The 19,916-nt window shown below is 40.8% G+C and overlaps 1 protein-coding gene across 1 annotated transcript; it reads left to right on the top strand.

Moving 5' to 3' along the window:
- The first annotated feature begins 5,647 nt into the window (after positions 1-5,647).
- On the top strand, positions 5,648-11,210 carry LOC106946875 (uncharacterized). Its single transcript, XM_015031550.1, has 4 exons — positions 5,648-5,696; positions 5,800-5,949; positions 6,064-6,668; positions 10,228-11,210. Exons 1-4 carry the CDS (start codon positions 5,648-5,650, stop codon positions 10,303-10,305), a joined length of 882 nt encoding a protein of 293 aa, XP_014887036.1. The 3' UTR covers positions 10,306-11,210.
- Positions 11,211-19,916: the final 8,706 nt, after the last annotated feature.

The following is a 19,916-nucleotide window of genomic DNA, read 5'->3' on the forward strand; positions in this document are numbered from 1 at the left end:
AAGCTAACGTCATAAAAACAAGGGCTAAACCGTCCAGGGCAGAAAGTGAACAGCTGTTTTCCACTGACTGAATGTTTTGGTCATGAAAACTGGGAACCTCCCTGCTCTGCCGCTGAGAAAATGAAAGCTTCCCGGAGGTTACCGCGAGTTAACGCGCCGGACGAGTCTCGGCCCGTCTGTTGTAGTTACAGTTGTTAAAGCCCGGCTCGATCCGGCTGGAGGGAGAGAAGTTCCCTTTGTGTGAAGGACCGCTGTAATTTAAGGGGCCGGCATGGAAACACTGGTTTGGCTGCCTGAGCGTGACACAACAAGCAGGAATCCAGCGAGGGAGTTAACCCTTTCTGAGCAGCGAGTTTACCAAGCCAACTGCTGCCACAAAGGTCAACGAGGTCAGACTGAGCCATCATCTCTGTAAATTAATATGTCAACACATTGTTTCATGATGCTTTTCTTTACTTGTGTCTTCAGATTTCTAGTTTTTCCTTTAAAAAATGCTAAAAAAAAAAAATTTTCTTTATAAAACTCATATTTTATAACTGCTGGTAAATAAATAAAATCCATGGATATTTGAGATTCTCTCCAGCTTATAATAACTACTCTAATAGCACGCACACAAAAACAATATTATGGATACAACCAGAAATTATTTCAGTTATCAATAATCAATAATTCTGACGATTAATCAGATAGAAAACGATCAGATTCTGCAGATTTTTCATTTAACAATTTTTATAAAATATTAAAAATATGTGAGTAAACTTCTTAATTCCTTTTTAAATGAGAGAATAAACATTTTACGAATCATTTGCAGCAAAGATTGAATCAGCAGATAATCCTGACAGGAAAAGCTCAAACCTTTCAGCTTAAACTAACAACAGAAAATAACTGGACTTGAGTTTTGTGAAAACTAATTTACCAACAAAAAGGTTTAGTTGTTTGTTGTTGTTGTTTTTTTTCATTTTAAATTAAAAATGTATATATTTTGTACAGTTTTGGCTTTATCAGCAAATTGACTTTTTGGAGTCTGTGTGCTCCAGTCAACGATTAAATAAATACCAAACTAGTTGATTATTTGAAAGATCGATTAATCCAGTTAATCATTTCAGGCCTGGACGTAACAAAATATGGAAAAACAGAAGTGCTGTGAGAACTTCCTGGATGCACTGCACTTTGTTTCTGTTGTCATTTATGTACATTTTTTATAAAATAAAGCTTTCAGTTTCCCTAAACTTTGATGAGTATTTATCTGTTGCTGATGACGCGTTCTGGTCTGTTGATATTTATTAGTTATTTAGGTTCTGCTCTGTGTTTTAAGTTTATTTGGCATCTTCAAAGCCTTTAAGTTTATGAATAGTTTTAATGATACTGGAACCATTAAAGCTCCCAGTTTAAAACAGGAGTTTATGGGGAAGCACCGTCTGACGGGCCCAGCTGTCGAGACGATCCTCCAGCTGCGATATGATGTTAATAAACTTAAAATGTCTTATCAATAATCACTAAATCTGACTGTATTTGATTTAGGGCTGAATCGATTAATTGTGATTAATCGGTTGTTGAAATAATAGTCAACTAATTTAGTAATTGATTAATCGTTAACCGGATTGTACTGACTAAAAAAAAACATTTTCTGAAAGAACAAACTAAAAGCAGTAATTTAGTCAAAACTACAAAAAAACTAAACATTTTACATTTAGGATTAAAAACTTTGTGAATCTGTTCTTGTCGGCTCAGTTTTAACTTCGTCTGGTTCAAATTCTGTAAAATAAATCTATCAAGCACATTTTGCTATTAATCGGTTAAAAATTACATCAAACATTAGGCAACGAATCACTAAAGGAATTATATGTTTTTTTATTTTATTGCATAAAATGTTTATTTTTTTATTTAAAATAAGGATTTGATTATCTGTATTTATGCATTTCAACAATTAAGCCAAAACTGTACAAAAATATAAACATTGTCATTTAAAATAAAACATTTCCCTGTTTTACCTCCAGTAGCAGTTTTAGCTTCACCTGCTTCAACATCTATAAATAAATCTACTAAGCACATTTTATTATCTAATTATCAATTTATTCAAAACCTAATCAATGACTCTACAAATTATCATGCATTCACTAAAGGGATCATTTTAATTTGTTTTTGTATTTTAGGCAATAAAATGTTTATTTTACTTAAAAAAGGAATTAAATTATCTGTATTTTTATGCATTTCCAATATGCTATAAAATAAGCTTAAGTGGTAAATAAAAACCTGCAGAATGTGCTAATAAATTATTTTTGTTTAACCAGTTAATCGAGTGAATAATTGATAGCTATTAAAGTCGTTAGTTGCAGGAGTTCCTCCAGAGCGCTGCAGGTTTGACGCAGGAGTGAATGTTTGTGAGGAAAGCCGCTGCTGGGAGACCAGCTGGCGGCGACGCAAACAGAAACTCAGGACTTCCTGCTTCTCTGACCGCAGACTGCGTCACAAGCTGCAGGCGCGTCTGCAGGCGAAGTTCTCCAACTCGGAGGACGGGACGATTCCTCTGCTGCCGTTTACTGACTGGGAGCCAGATTAAAACACCGACCGGAGACGGAGACGGAGCGGCTAACCCGATTGGCTGATCCTACAAACACCTGGACCTGCTGCTGGTCTGATGCCCAACAAAGTCAGCTGGCCGAGAAAAGGGATAAACAACAACACTAATAAAGATCAATAAACTTTAGATTCTAATGAACAATTACCACCAGAACAGGAAAACATTTTAAATATCCAAAATAAACAACAGATAAAATGATCTGTGAACCAAAGGTTCAGCTGAGGTCGAAGCTTCAGACTTTTATCATCCAGTTTCTGCTAGAAAGAGAAAAACGATAAATAATGCAAATGGAAGTTATTAAACTCGTTTTAATTTATTATGCGATTTATAATTGATTTATTGATTATTGGGTCAGGACTATTTACAGACACATCTAAAATTCAAATGTTTATATTTTTGTACACATTTGACTTAATTACTGCTCCATGGGTTGTGCTGTGGTGGTGCAGGGGTTAAGCACAACCCACATATGGAGGCCTTAGTCCTCAACGCAGCTGTCGCAGGTTCGATTCCCAGCCTTTGCTGCATGTCTTCCCCTTCTCTCATGACCCAATCTCCTGTCAATTAACTATTGAATAAAGGCCACTAGAGCCAAAAAAATCATTACTGCTCCATGTTGTTCTTAAATGATTAATTGATTACTGAATTAGTTTACGATTATTTCAACAATCGATTAATCAGAATTCATCTGTTTAATCGTTTCACCCCTAAATCGAATGGTCAGATCTAATAACTAATGATTAATCAATTACTAAATTGTTTCAGTAATCGATTAATCGTGATTAATTGTTCCAGCTCTACTCCTGACATAAACTTTGCTTCCAGATGGACGAGCCTCATGCTGATCAGATTTTACTGATGGGGTTCTGTTTGGGCCGGGTTCTGTTTGTGCTGCAGTGTTTGTGCGGCGCTGCGTTCTGCCGATCACACCCGCCGTGCGGCGCCTCACATTCACCATCTGTGCGGCGCTGCCGTCTGCTGGCGGCTCGACAGGAAATCCGTCGGGCCGGTCGTCGTTCACACCACAGGACGCGCCGCTCCGAGTCCAATCTGCTGCTTCCTCACAAACACACAGGCTGGAGACGACGCAGATTGTCCACTATTTATTTATAAACACTGAGATGATCACCATGACCTCACAGAGCCCGAAAGAAGAGACTTTCAGGGAAAAACCTGAACGTCTCAGAGCTCTGATCAACCAACTGGATTTCTCTTTAGTCTTTGGCTAAAGACCAGGAGACATTTCTGCTGCTAGCGCTGGGCTAACATGTTAGCTTTGGCTGTATTTACCCAGAATGCCCTTCGCTGTAGTCCACTTCCTGCTTTTGGACCGGTCTTTGGTCCGCTTGGCGTTCACAAACCGAACCAGAGTTCACTTCAACCGAACCCAGACTGAGGTTTGAAGGACCAGAGGTCAGAGGTCAATTAGTATTCACATTTCACCAACCAAACCAGACTTTGACTAGACAAGCAGACTGGAGTTGGGTTAAAGCGGAACAAATGGGTCTGTTGTGAATTGATCCTTATTTTTCTCAAATCAGCTACTTAAAGTGAAAGCAAAGCAGAAACTCGCTATGACAAATCTGAAAAATGACACCGAAGTGGGCGGAGCCAAGAGGCAGGAATGGGCGTGGCCAAATGTGAGGATGAGCAGAAGAATGAACCTGGGATGTGGTCAACTTGACAACTGTCACTTTAATCATCCTTTCAGACTAAAGCAACTTTTTTTCTTCCCAAAAAGCGACTAGCAACAAATCTGCCAAGATAATTTCCTGAGCACCTGCAGTCGGAGCGGAGTCCCACTCCACTCAGAGAAACGCCAATGAGCAACGCTCGCTATGCCAACTCCTGACTCGCCACCGGGGGGTGTCTGTCTGATTTTAAACCAGAACTAATGTCTGTACCGTTGACCAATAGGAAAATTCACCTGCAGGACCACTGTTCAACCCAAAGAGGGCAGCACTGAGACAGATTCAGGCAAAAATATAAAAAAAAAAATCACACATTCACACAAAATTGAAGACAATTTGCACAGAAACCCAAAGAAGGCAGCAATAAGGGCCAGTTTAGACTGTTTATCTGCAATAAAAAGTTGATTTGGTGTTTAGTTCCTCCTTAAACACCAAGCTGTTTTCTGCTCCATTTAGAGGCCATAAAGTCTGCTTTGGTGCATTCAATGAACAGCAAAACAGGAAAAAAGGATTTTTTTCAGGATTCAGTCAACAGCTAACAGGTGAAAAACAACAGAGGGGGAAATTTCTGGTTTCAATTACTGACCAATTAGCTGTGACTTTGTTACCGCTGAACATTTTGTGGGATTAATGGAGTGGAGAGCTGGAAGAAACCGAGAAACCCAGAGGCTCAGAGCTAAAGTTTTCCACCGAAAACTTCCTAAAAAGGAATTTCCAACACAACGGCAACTAAAACACATAATTCAGATGTTCTGTTGATCAACTACTGGAGGCCAAACGCAGAAAAACACAAAGAAATGAAATGGATCTGAGCAGAGAAGCTGATGAGAAAAGCTGCAGAAAATCAAGGACCTGTAGGAATCCACCTGCAGGAAGTAGGCGCTCACCTTTCAGGTTCCTGGGGTTGTTCTGCTTGGTGCGTGGCATCTTTAGCCTCCACTCACTGCTGCATCTTCTCTTTATCCTCCTCACCTCACCGGGACTTCTGGGTGCATCTGCAGGAACACACACACACACACACACACACACACACACACACACACACACACAGTTAGCAGAAAAACACATCCATAAAACTCACAGAGTTTAACGTTGCAGCAACCTGAGGAGCAACAGGAGGATAATCTGATGGAGATGCTGCAGATAAACGCGGCTCCGTTCCGAACCGATCAGAACCTGGATCAGAACCATCCGATCCGCCGCAGCAGAAGCCGCTTTGTCTCCATGTTGCATAACTCTTACTACCGGCTGATGGTTGGTCTCCACTCCGCTATGACATCACCGTCCTGCGGCTCCACCAGCAACAAAAAAACACGCATGACACAAACACGCCTGGACGCTCACCTGCAGCCAGCGCGGTCCGGGCTGGACGGACATGCGCACTGCCCGTCTGCGCATTCGCAGGGAACGCCGCGTCCTAACAGGTGACGCACACCTGGGGAGGCTCAGCGGAAAAGCGGAGAGGGGGGCAAGAGCGGAGGCGCGGTCCTGACACGAAAACACGACAGGGCGCGTGCGCGTGGACAGCGTGGATTCTGTGGCAACACGTGAACGCCCTGGCAGCGAGGGGCGGAGTCAGGGAAAACCCCTCTGCAACAGCCGGGACGCCTTCCTGCTTCTGCAAGCCTGCGGCGCGCACGCGCACAAGCACCGCGTCTCATGAACGCGGACAACTCCGTGGGAGTCCGCGGACACCACGCAGAACCACGCAAACACGGCCCGGGCAGCGCGCAGGCTCCTCGGCGGCCCTGGAACTTCACACCGGATGACCCGTTCCCTGCGCGGCCGCAGCGGCGGCTCGACCCGCCGCGGCGGCCCGGGGAACGGCGGGCGGAGCGGCGGCCGGGTCGTACTCACCGGGCCGGGTCGCGCTGGAGGTTCGGCGGCTTCCAGTACCGCGGAGCGGGGGGCGGGGGTCAGTTCTGGTTCTGCTTCACCTTCTACCTCACTTTCAGACAGGCCCTCTGACGTCAGGGGGGTCCCGTCTCCGCCTCCCAGACGCGAGGGGGCGCTCTGCGCCGCGAGGGGGCTCCAGATGGCCGTCTATCCGGCAGTATCTCCCCGTTTTCAGGGCCCGGGCGCCCGGCGGGAACCCCCCTGCTGGGCCCCGCCGGCCTCGGCTCAGCTCAGAGTTCAGGACTGACGGTTTTCCCGGAGGTTCCTTGTTGTCAGGTCACGTTGTAGCCCTCCGCCGCCACCGACCGGGCTTCCCCTGCACACGGCCCCGCAGCAGGGACCGAACAGCCGGGACGGGTTCCGGGGCGGCGCCCGGAGAACGCAGGCCTCTCCCGGTCCAAAACATCCAGGAAAACCCCTTCCCTGCGGTTCCAAGGAACACTGCGATGAATTTACTTTCACAAACATCCAGTTTGTTAAACCAACAGAGCAGATCCGAAGTATGGAGGACCAAACATGCAAAAACCAAGAATAAACAGAACTAGATGACTATGTTAACTGAACTCACAAATTAAACAAAAACAACAAAACTGGTTTTATTTTTATCTAAAACAAAAAATATGTTACACGGGTTGATATTAACATTTAGATCTAGCACTTAAAATGTATTTTTGTGTTAATGTGATTATTCAATAAAATTTTAAATGATGTATTATTGATTATTTTATATTTTATTAATTTTCCTTGTTTTAGTTTTTTGTAAAGTGACTTCTTTAATATAATTATTTACACAACTGATGTTGATCTATTTACTTCATTAGCCGTTTTAGATTTTTTTTTTACCTCTCCAATATTTCTCCATCATATTATTTCCTCCACATTTACCTACATGTAATGTTTTCTAAGCTGATGGCTTAAGAACCTGAATATGTTTAAAAACTATAAATATCGTTGATCTCGCATGTCTATTCAGTAATTTAAAAGCAAAAAGGGGTTTTGAATAGAAAATGTTTCTTATGTTGTTGACGTGTTTCAGTCATATGTAGTTAATTAATCAGAGGCCCTCAAAGTAACTGCATTAAAAAAAATTGAGTTCCACCACTAGTTTTCATATTTATGCGTCGGCATTTTAATTTCCCATCTCTGATGTTAAATAGAAAACGAAGCAGGAAGGAGAAAAAATAAGGGACAGAAAAATTTACTTGGAGTGGATTGAGACAAATTAAGTAATTTCCAAATGGATAGTATTAAGAAAAACACAATATTATGTAACAGACTTTAGAAAGCCGAATCAGAAAGCTTGCAGCTGAGGACTCATAAGCTCTGAACAGAAAAGATAATTTAACCCATCATTGGGATTCAGGGTAATGTCTTTAGTTCATAACACTTGGAATACATCAGAAAACAATTATTGCTCCAAGCAGCCATTTAAAAGATGATTATTGCACAAACTGATATTATGATGATTATGATACCACAACACAGCATCACTCTGCCACCACTGTGTTTAAGTATTGGGTATGAACTTTACAGCTTGTAGGAGTTTTAGTGGATAAGAATTAAGTCGGAGATGATGAGAGCATCAGGCTCAGGTTTCACTCAGTGAGGATCTACATTGTGTTTTTTCAACTCAGAATATTACCTTTAATCTGGGAAGAATTTTTTCTACATTTTCATTCAACTAATAATAAAGAGATAAATATTTGAATAAAGTATATTTGTTAAATATATTTGGAAGTGCAACATGTAGAACAATCTAAATGGTGTGATGCTTGATCCTATTTAATAATTCCTCATATTTTCAGAGTTTGTTTCAATAAAAGTAGCAGACAAGCTAAAACACTCTCTCTCTCTCTGTGTGTGCATAGCTTGGTCATTAGGCAACTGTCTGGGGGAAACTGTTAATCTAAACATATTTTATCTACTTACTTCGTATCATCGGCTCGTTTTCCGCCATCACACCTGTGCGACGTTAACGTCACTGCGGGTTCTGAATCTGTCGGGTCCACTTTAAGGGGGTATGGCAGGCCGTTTAACATACAATTTGTCTCAACACAGACGTATCAGAAATTGGTTTGTTACAAACATATTATAATTTCACTAAATAAAACAGCTATTTCAGATATCTAATTACATTCTGACTAAATTATGTCACATTTACCATTAAAATGTACAGAGGCTTGAATTCAACATATCTACAATAAATTACTATGTGAAACACATTTCAGATATCAACAATAAGGTCTAGTCAAAATGAATTTGAGATATCTCACTTTTATTCTGACTGGTCATAATTCCAATTATAGATCCTAAATGTATTTTTATATAGGAAATATATCAGATTCAACTTTTGCAAATTAAATTGCATTTCTCTTGAGAGCAAAAATTATTTTTCTCAGTTTTAACTGAAAACCTTAAGACAATTTTTTTAGCTACCTGGAATATAATTACACTGTTCTATGACCACGCCCTTTCACCCTTTGACCCCAGCAGTTGTTTTCCAATGGGATGAAGCTGCAACAAATAATTACATACAGATATCCTGTTTTATGACATATTTTGTGTCATTTTCAGGGTAAAATCCAGCTAACCCAGTTTCAGGGGTTAAATCTAATTTGTACATCAGAGGTCAGACTCCTCCCAGTCGTCAGTCGTGTTTGCGTTGACCTTTGAGTTCACACGCTCACTGCTGCGCCTCACACTTTCCACTGCAGCCTCATCATAATAAACTGTTTCAGCTCTGATAGGAGGAGAAACCAGCCTGCATGCTGCGAAACTGTCTTCTTCTGATCGCTGTAAGATAAAGTCATGAAACAACACGCTCACATTCACATTACATAACCTGCTCCAAAAAGCAGGACAAAATTATCTGGAAAACCCACTTCCTTCAAAATAAAAGCTACTAGCCCAGGCTAAAAGGTCTAGATCTTATGCTGAATTCTGCAGAACTCCCTCTGAAAAACATCATCAAGGTTATTTAAAATATTAAAATAAGATTAAAATATTACATCAGACCAATGAGAAATCATTTTAATACAGAATTGTGGTCTCCGTATGCTTAATGTCTGCTTGGGTCGTTACTTATGGTTAAAATATGCTTTATTAACAGCACATAATATGCAAAAAATAAGATATTCTTTATTTGCAAAAATACTTAACTTTTGTGTTTCTTTTCCTAAAATAACAAATTTAAACTCTTCTTCTGGGATTTTATCAATGCAAAGTAGAGCAAAACTGAAGGGAAAGGAAACTGGTACATCTGAAAAGTGCGGTGTGCTTTGTATTCAGACCCCTTTATGCTGCGCTCCACTTACCTTCGTTCACTCCTACCTTCACTCATACATGCATGTAAAATAAAAACATTATGTTTTAATCTGTTCTTCAGGTTCAACCATCAGTTTGGAGAAACCTTAAAGTGCTATTCATGGAGCTTCTTTAGAATTGAACGCTAACATTAGCATTAGCAACATGTTAGCACTATTGCAGCTTTGCTGATAGGCTAACTCTTTTTACCACAACTAAACACAAAGTTGTGATCTGATTGGGTCTTTTCCAGGGTCCAATCAGATCAGTTAGAAGTAGAAATGAACCACTTCATTGCTGCTGTTAGCGGACGGTGCTTGTACATCAAATTTAATGGCGTACCAGAAACAAATACAAAAGTTCCGCCTCTACGTTTTGTGCGTAAATTTAAAAATTTAAAATTTAAGCACGTTAAAATCTGTGTAATTAAGTGAAATTGAACGGAGCCTCACCACGGTGAAGCATGGTGGTGGCAGCTTCATGCTGTGGGGAAGTTTCTTTTTAAGCTGGTGGAAAGTGGCACTACTTTCTGTCACATCTCCAGGTTTTTCATTTTAATGTCATGTAATAAACTGTAAACAATATTTAGCTACTAACATAAATCTGTAAATGATGCTTCTGAGGGAGTTTTTAACAAAATGCTATTTTCACCAGAGAAAATCCGTGTTTTGCAGAACATTGGGAAGTATTGATGATGGAGAAGTTAAGCTACATTTTAAACCCTGATCTGTGTTATGGTTTTTTTGGCTGCTGCAGCAGTGCATAAAGCATGTGAGAAAAAGCCGGCGTCACCTGGAGAAAGTTTGCTGCAGCGAAGGAAAATGTCCCCGTTAAGAAGTCGGCGTGTGACAGCCGCCCACTTCCACGGCTTCCTGCAGACAGCAGAGTGGGACTCTATGACTCACCTCTGCCAACTGCAGCAACTTTAAATGCTACATTTGAATATCGAAACTTTTTACTGAGCAGGAAGCAGCCGTGGCAGAGATCTGATTGGTGCGGCAGGGAGGTGGAGGACAGAGCTCCCCTGTGTGACAATTAGCAGCAGCTGCATTTATAAAAGCAGATTTATAGTTTTTACAGCTCAGGGTGGAATATGCAGGAAGGGGTGTGTGTGTGTGTGTGTGTGTGTGTGTGGCCTATTTGATGTATTGTACGGACCATTTTCCTCACACACACTACGTTGTGGGGCCCGACTAGTCCTTATGGGGCCCAAGAAGTACTGTTTGAATTAATTCTGGCTGCCACTCCAAGATGTCACAATGTTTTAGATTTTGTGGTGCTTCTTTAAGAATAATCTCAAGGATTTTTGCAATAGTTTTTCCTCATTAAATTCTTTCAAAAATCTTGCAAGCTAAGTATTAAGTAAACCAACTAAATATTTAGCTTGAAGCTATTCAACTCAGTTAAGTATTTTTATGAAAACAAAAGGTGCATCTTGGGAACTTCTTATAAACTTCTGCTTTCAAATCTCTTCATGTCAACTCTATCATTAATATTTTCCACTTTTATGCAAGTAAATTTGAATATTTACTAAATCATTAGCTCTGAAGTAGCTAAATATTTAGTTAACGCTGAGCATTTAGTTGGTGGACTAGATATTAAGCTAGCTGGTAAAGTAGCTTGGTAAACTGGATAGCGAAATATTTAGTTATCTCAGAGCTAACTAAATATAGCTCTGAGCATTTAGTTGGTGAACTAGTTTAGTAAATATAGCTATCTGAGAGCTAAATATTTCATTAGTAAACAAAATATTTAGCTTCCTAATTAAATATTTAGCTATCTCTGCTCTTGTAAACTAAATATTTTGTTAACTCAGAGCTTTTGGTTAGCTTGGTAAATATTTAGCTATCTGAGAGCCAAATAATTAGATGGTAAACTAAATGTTTAGCTTCCTAACTAAATATTTAGTTAGTAAATATTTAGTCTGGCTCAGTAAAAGTTTGACATAAAAATTAACCACCATGTTTGTCTCAGTTTAAATAATCCAATTAATTTCTGACTGTAACTTTACAGACGTGAATCAAAGCGGACTTCCTGAATGGACCGTATGGGGGCTCGGTCCGTGGTACCACGGGTTACCAGCGCAGCTGCCCATCAGAGCCGAACCGGAACAATTGGATCCTCTGTCCTGCTTCGAGTCCGCAGGGTTTCCTGGCGCTGTCTGCTCAGGACAGACCCAGATCCAGAGAAAGGCAGCATTCACCGGGGAGAGTGTCCTGTTCCTGTTGGCTTGCAGCGGGGAGTCTGGTAAAGACCGGCGCTGCTCCAGCATTTATGTTTTCATTCATGTTGTTCTGTTTGCAGAACCTCCACTGACCCTGAAGACCGCAGGCTGCAGATAAATCCAGATCAAACTCAGTTTTCCTGAATCAATCACTCATCTGATGAAAGGTGGATGATTTGTTTATGTCGCACCGCTGGCTGTTGCATAACTGAGGCTGTTGCCATGGGAACACCAAGACACCTCCCACCACCGCACCTTTCAGTCTCACTCACGTTTAAACAAGCAAAGTTGGGGCTGGATGGAACGTTCTCCGAACGAAGGCCTGATCCCGATCCCGGATGTTGACAGAACCGGTCCGAGAACAGAGGGAAAATATCTTAATTATTTTCCCTAGTTATGTAAACACATTAAATGTTCACTACACTGTTCACATGCAAACAATCTGAGTTATGGCCTTCAGTGAAAACCAAGTATGACGTCAGAGTGATGTTATACTGACGAACATTCATTTTAGGAACTGAATTTATGCCAAACAGACATTTTCCAAAACCATTAATAATCTGGGTCACTGCCGGGCTCCGGTCCCCATAACGCACAGATCAGCAAATCTGACAGAACCCGTCCTAATTAGGATAGATAAACCAGTACACACACACACACACACACACACACACACACACACACACACACACACACACACAGAGCGAGTCAACACAAGAAGCATTCTGGCTCACGTCAGGTAAGGTCAAAGGTCAAATCCCATTAACAAAGCTTCCAGGGTTCCTGTCTCTTCTTTTCAAAAATTTAAACTTTTCCAATCTTAAATTCCAGTTCAGATAAATTCATCTGTTAATTTTATAGCAATTTTGAATAAAATTATAAATTTATGAAGGTTTGGAAGAATTCAATGGGAAACCTGCACAGACAGATGGTTTCAGTAAATAGTTTTATAAGGTGGATTTTTTAGTTTTCTCCTGATTATTCCCATGTTAAAATTATTTATACTTTTACTTTATTATATTTTCTCCTCTCTGATCTTAAAGTTTCCCTCGTTAGCTTCAGCCGGCGTTCCCCTCAGTCGGGACTTTTCCCTCCGGATTGCGTCACTGGAAACGTTGACACCATGAAAGTCTGCAGGTTTTCCCTGGAAACTCGCTGGCCAACATCCACACTGAGTTTTTCCAGAACCGGATCTGAACCGAACTGGATCTGAACAGGACCGGTGGGATCAAACAGAAGTTCGGCTCGTCTGCAGGTTTTCCAGGAAAGGATCCGTTTGAAACTGATCCCGTTTCACTGCTCCAGGACATTTTATTCTCTCAGCAGCTGATGGAGATTTTTCCTCCTGCTTTAATTCACAGCAGGGATGAAACGATTAATCATATTATTGAAATAATCATCAAATAATTTAGTAATTGATTAATCATTAATCAGTATTCAGACTCAGAAAAGGTCATTTACTGAAAAAAAACACTAAAATATTGAGAGCAGTAATTGAGCTAAAATTGTACAAAAAGAAACATTTTTCATTTCAGCTGAAACACATTTATCTGTAAACATATTTCAGCCAAAACTCCTGAAGTGACGTCACTTTATCTTCAACAGGTTCAGATTTAATAAAACTGAATTATTTGCATCTTTTAATCTTTGTAGCATTGTAAAAAAAAATGGTTTAAAATTCTGTAGAATGATTAATCGTTAGAATAATCGATTAATCGATTAAATGTCGCAGCCCTACTTTACAACTCCTTCTGCTAACGTTGTTTTCGATGAATGAAGGTTTTCCCTGCTTCCTGGGCGGTTTTGATCTGGTTCTGATCCGGATTCGCTCTCCCCGGTCCGTCCAAGCAGAACCGAGCCTCTCCGTGTTGGGGAGCTTCCCCGCGTCGATGAATTATGCACGCCTCGCATCCCGCCTCCTACGCTGCAGCTTATGTAACGTGTGGCGCGCGTGGAGCAGCGTATGTTTGCACGCGTGTCTGAGGAAGTATTTTTATCCAGACTGGGATTCAGGGAGCCGTGACTCATTCTGGTTGCTCTTTATTTTTACCCCACCATCCGCCGCCCACCGCCTTCTCCTCAGAACAACAAGAACAGAAGATGGAGAACAAAAACACTGAAATGTTGGCGTAAAGGTTCCCCCTCTGCGCCGCTTCATCCACACAAACAGAGCCAGGATGGAAATTAGAATGAAATCAGAATGATAAAATTCTCTGCAGAAAAAGAAAAAATAAGGAAAAAAAGAGCAAAAAATACTTAAATTTCACTTTTTCATAAAAACAGCAAATTTAATCTGTTTTTTTAGGATTCTATGTAACTAATCAGCAAAGTAAAGCATAACTGAAGTGGAGGGTAAATCTGAAAAGTGCGGTGTGCTTTTGTATGCAGAGCAGTTCGGTTAACGTAGGTGGAGAGGTCGGGATTTGAACGCAACGACGTCACGTCGTTTTAAACTTTTCTTTCCGGAACCAAACATCACTTCTGATATGCAGCTTTGATTTTAGACACATTCTTACAAGTTTATAAATTTAATTGGTTTCTGCCACAGCTTCCTGATGATGATGATGCAAGCAGCGGCCATTTTGAAAGGTACAGTTGACTTCTCCGACTCTGAAGCCGAATGAACGAGTAACGACGATAAATGAAACACACTGCTACCTCATACGGACTGTTAATTTTTAAACGTCCAATCTGTCTGGGTCTCAAGGTGAGGCCCATCAGATTTACTTCACAAGACGAACATTACAGCTTTCATCATGACGCCCTGCTCGATAAACATTTTTAGAAATTTCTTTGACTTTATTTCCAATGTAAAGGACACAGAAAACAAAGGGAGAAAGATGGGAAAAGGTTTAAAGGGAAGGAAAGAGATAAGAAAGTAAAAAGAACTCAAGTAGGTGTCTGCAGAAAGAGAGAAAAACTCCAAAACAAACCCAACGACAAACCACAGAAACAAACAATAACATCACTATCAGTGCTAACCACAGGCTGAGGTGACAGGAAGCAGCTACACAAGTGTCAAACCAACACACAACCGCCTTTCACAATAAAATACTTAGAAATAACATGAATAGACCTTCAAATGTCTTGTTGAGTAATTGCATTTTGCAGGCTGCAGAGATTCATTTATAAGTTTTAAGAAAAAGATGTTAAATGTGTTGACTGCAACTTTAAAAACAATGGAAACACAAGCCGCCCCTCGCTAGAAGGGCGTCCTGGGTGGGCAGCCACATCAACGGGAAATAAACAAAAAAGCTGAAAAATAATCAGGCGATTCAAAATTATTTCAAACCGACTGAAACAGAACCAGGAATTATAACAACAATCTGGTCCTGATGCGAGGAGAAACAGCCAAGTTTATGGTGAAAGGAGAATAAGAACAAAAAGTGACAAAGAGAAAATCCCAATATATCCACATATCAAAGAAAAATTGCTTAAAATCAGACAAATCGACCCCAAAATTCAGAAATAAAGAGAAAACATCAGACTAAGGCTGTTAATAATAATAATAATAATAATAATAATAATAATAATAATAATAATAATAATAATAATAATAATAATAATGAACCTTTGAGGCAGTTTGACATGTTTGGCCCCCTGAATGACCTCTGCCCCCTCCTGGACTCCCTGAACCTCCTCTGCTCTTATGCAACTGTTCATTAGACTCCTGAAGATGGAACATCTTCTCTGCGTGGATCCATTAAGGAGCAGCAGCCGGCGCTGCAGCTACACGTCGTTACGTAACGCAGCAGCAGAACGGAGGGAAGGATGGAGGGATGGATGGAGGGAGCAAGGATTCCCTCTTTGTTGGGAAACACGCCGAGTCGTTTCCGGCTGAGAGAAGGAAACTGAAGCTTGAGAGAAAAACTGATGATTTTCATGATGACCTGAATTTTTAGAGTCAAAATAAAATGAAAACATCTTAAAGGATCCAGGACTAGTTGAACATGTTGACCTAAATATGCTGCAATTTTCCTATCTTGATAAGATGTTGCTGTTTTGGATAAGCCAAAACTCATAATTATTTCAAAAATGTACATCTTTTGTTATATTTTTCACCCATGGAGGGCGCCATTTTTTCCACTGTTGGGTTGATGACGTCATCAGGTCCATTCTGTACTGGAGTCTACAGAGTAAACACAGGAAGGCTAACTTTGCCCCAGTAGTTGTTGATCATATTGCGTTTGACTGGTGTCATTTTAGATAATGCCACACTGTGTCAATATCGGCTGTAATTTAAAAAAATAAAAATTGAGGCGAATCTGGATAATTTCCTACATGAAAGAAAGGAGAGCGCAGTGCAGAGTTAGAGCGAACCCAACGAATCACCTGATCTGGACCCTGGACACTTCACCAAACACATTGACCCATTTATACCAGCAGAACCAACGAAGCTAACAGGTAATCGTTACCTTAACGAGCTAAAAATAAATGCCATGCTGATATAGGCAGAACTGGACGCTCTTTGAGATGCTAACGGAGCTATGCTGCTGGAAATGCTAACGGAGCTATTACTACTGGAAATGCTAACGGAGATAGAACACCGGTACTGAATGTGAAACCACTCCCAACACCGAACGAAGTTCGGACACTAAACCGCTGTTGGCTAACTGGACACAGAGCTATGTACATACCTGATCACGCAGACCGACCAGAGGTAAGTGTCATTCATCGTTTCATTTACAAAGCTGAAAGCGGCAGCAGCTCCTACGGCCATCTCTGTCCTCTTCCTCTGTTTGCTCCTCCTCATCTTCATCACGTCTTGTTATTTCTATATTCCGATCGGTTTCAATGCGCTCCGGTTCAAATTAAAAAGGTTTAATATCGTTACTCAAAACTGTTTTGGCTGGAGGAACCAGGCAGTTGGACTATTACACGTCATTTACCCAGAATGCATTGCAGCGACATGGCGACATTCCTGTGAAAATATTCTATTAGAAATAAAAACTAAATACCCTACGGTATTATTAGTTACTGTATCGTTTTTACATCTAAAATAAATCCCAAATAACGTGTATTTTTATAGCTAATAGTGGTTCCCTTTAACAGTTAAAGCTAAGTCGGGGTGTCCACAGTGTGGCACTTGGGCCACTTGTGACCCCAACTGCAGTCCAGGAAAGATAAACGTTTCAGCCGTAGAGCAGCAGGTGGTTGATGCAGATGGAAACTTATTGAAAATCAGGGTAAAATTATTTCAGACATAATTTTCTTTCAGTGGTAAATTAAGTACAACACAAAGTATTCGTCTTTCTATCACCAACTTTCTGTAGCAAGTAGAACCACAACAATCCAATCAGCTTTTATTTAGTTTATTAAACTTGGCTAAATACAGCCACCGGTTTCAAACATAAACTCTGTTCTGATGCTGAGACTAAATTTAGTACATTTTCTACTTCTGTCCAGGAAATAAACCAACGAGAACTGAATGAGTGGGTCTGTCTTCAGATTGTGTTAATCCAAGCTGAATGTTTCCTGATGAATTTAAAATGTGGTTAATTAAAACAGAAATTCTCTAAAAAAATTTTTGTCATGAAGAATTTTTTGCCTGCAGGATAAATCCTGTATCATTTTTAATTTCTGGCTCACAGGGGCCACACTTTGGAAATCCTTGAACTAGGCCACTGCAGCAGCTCCATTATTCTCGTTTTCTCAGGCTTATCAGCGCCTGGGCATGAAAACTGAGCCGTGTGATGCTGCCCTCTGGTGGTTCTTATAGGGAAGTACACCCAGGATTTATTCTATCCTAGAAATCTGATTTGGAAACACATTTTATAAAATATTCATAATCTACTTCCCAACTGCGCCAGCAGACGGAGGCTTACCTCATTTATTTTATTGCTGTTTATTTATTATCAAAAATTTAGTTTGTTTGGTGAAACTTGTTTAAATAGTTAAAGCGCTTTAATTAGTCAGTAATTATTAAAATGCATCCAATATGTGGTTGAAACTATGATTAAATGTTTAAAACCATAAACCCAAATATCAGTGTAAAAAATATGTAATGCAGACCGCTGTGCTGTTTCTTTATGTAAAATGGTTTAGAAATCTGATGAATCTGATGCGTAAAGAGAACAAAAAGTTTCAGATTGGGATTATAGCGCCCCCTCTGGAGGACTTACTGGTTTTTACTGATTTAAAATGAACAAAGAAGAAACTCCTGCAGGATCGACTGCAGCAGGTAAAAATCAGCCCATCACCCCAAGTGTCTGTCCACTTTGTCCTTCCACTTAACTTTCCATCAGTACGCTTCAGGACATTTCAATATTCAGATGTACTGAGCTGAAAATATAGTTTTAAGATGATCAGTAAGAAGTTTCAGATCTTCAGAGTGAGAAAAACTGAGGGACAAACTGGGATTACAGGTCAGAGGAAGGTAAACACGCCGAGGCTTTTGTTGCTATTCTCAGTGTTTCTAGGGTTTCCTGGTCTTCAGAGGTCAAAGGTTAAAGGCCTTCCGGTCTGCTGATCGTTGTTTATGTATCTTTGTTTTCGCACGCGACCACCGCAGGTCGGGACAAAAGTTCAGGAGAAACAAACCGCAGCGAACTGAGACGGGTTGTTACTCCGAGAACAATGGAGGCAAAGAGAGGCTGCTCTCATCATCATCATCATCATCATCATCATCATCATCAGACAGGATCAGGACGAGGACATCAGGATTATCCAGAGGACGGTCAGCCACCGCCTGAACTTCTTCTCATTCCTCACCTTCCAACTACAAACTTTAACGTCTTTAATGCGACAAAATGAGACGAAGCAGATTCTCCTTGAGGTTAAATCCAGATGTGAAGGTTTGCCAACATCTGCCAGATTCTGACCAATCCGTCATCTGGACCTGGAGAGAGGATGGAGGAGCTGCAGGAGGAGCTGTGGACATGAATGCCACAGTGAGGATTTCACTCAGAATTGACCTAAAATGTCAAAAATTAATTTAAAAAATAAAACAAACCTGAACAAATCATTCAGGAGCTGCACATTTCTGTGAAACTGATGCGAGCGCATATGTTCATGCAAACAATAACTTATGGTGTTGATATTTTGTATGAGACTCTCCACTTAGACGTTTCTGCTCCTCCTGTATGGAACACCAAGAAGGCCAAAAATGTCTATCATATGCAAAGTATGAAAGGCAACTGAGTTCACAACTTAAAGCGAATGTGAACGAGGATTCAAGAAAAACACAACAGAACATGATACACATGAATTCTGTAGCTTAATAATTTATAATTAAGCTGATAAATGCTAACTTTGTGCATTTCAGGGAAGATTTTTTCAGCTGGTAAAAAATTCCCAGCCAACTCGCTTTACTACGCCAGCCAAGGAACGCCGGGACGTTTGTGTTCGTCTTCCATGCAGACATGTTGATATTTTGCTTCCACTGGGTTTTGTATCCACAGGTGACATGAAGACGAATCGTTTATCCAAAGTAATAAAAAATTACAGATAATTTTCCACAATTTTTCACAAAGATTCAAGATTCAAGGATGGAAAATGCAACATCGCCATTCATGGAGGAGATGCTGCAGGAAGGTGCGACCGCTTCGAAAAAGCAAAATGGATGAAAAGAGGAGAGATAAACATTTCAAACTTAAAGATGAAAACGGCTCTTCAACGTCTCCAAAGCAGATCATCAGGACCATTTCCTCACCAACAGATGAAGCAGAAATCTTTATGAAAAATCATTTTGAATCGAATTGAGGTAATAAAATGTTCCCACCCCTCTTCTGAACACACTGTCCCCACTGTGAGACATGGTGGTGGCAGCATCATGCTGGTCAGACGGACGGGTCAAACATCAGGAGGATTATGTGACGGTTTGGATCAAAATGAGATCAAATCAGGAACATCGGCAAAGAAACAGAGTTTTTCTGTCACTCCTGAGTCGACACGTTGGATCGTTTCAGTATCAACCCAAAGGTCTGGTTCGGTTCTGACCCAAAGGCCTGGTTCGGTTCTGGTTCGGTTCTGACCCAAAGGTCTGGTTCGGTTCTGACCCAAAGGCCTGGTTCGGTTCTGGTTTGGTTCTGACCCAAAGGCCTGGTTTGGTTCTGGTTCGGTTCTGACCCAAAGGCCTGGTTCGGTTCTGGTTTGGTTCTGACCCAAAGGCCTGGTTTGGTTCTGGTTTGGTTCTGATCCAAAGGTCTGGTTTGGTTCTGATCCAAAGGTCTGGTTTGGTTCTGATCCAAAGGCCTGGTTCGGTCCGGTCCAGATGGCCGGC

Source organism: Poecilia latipinna, unplaced genomic scaffold (assembly GCF_001443285.1).
Source record: "Poecilia latipinna isolate Pla-1442-1.1 unplaced genomic scaffold, P_latipinna-1.0 Scaffold211, whole genome shotgun sequence".
Taxonomy (NCBI): domain Eukaryota; kingdom Metazoa; phylum Chordata; class Actinopteri; order Cyprinodontiformes; family Poeciliidae; genus Poecilia; species Poecilia latipinna.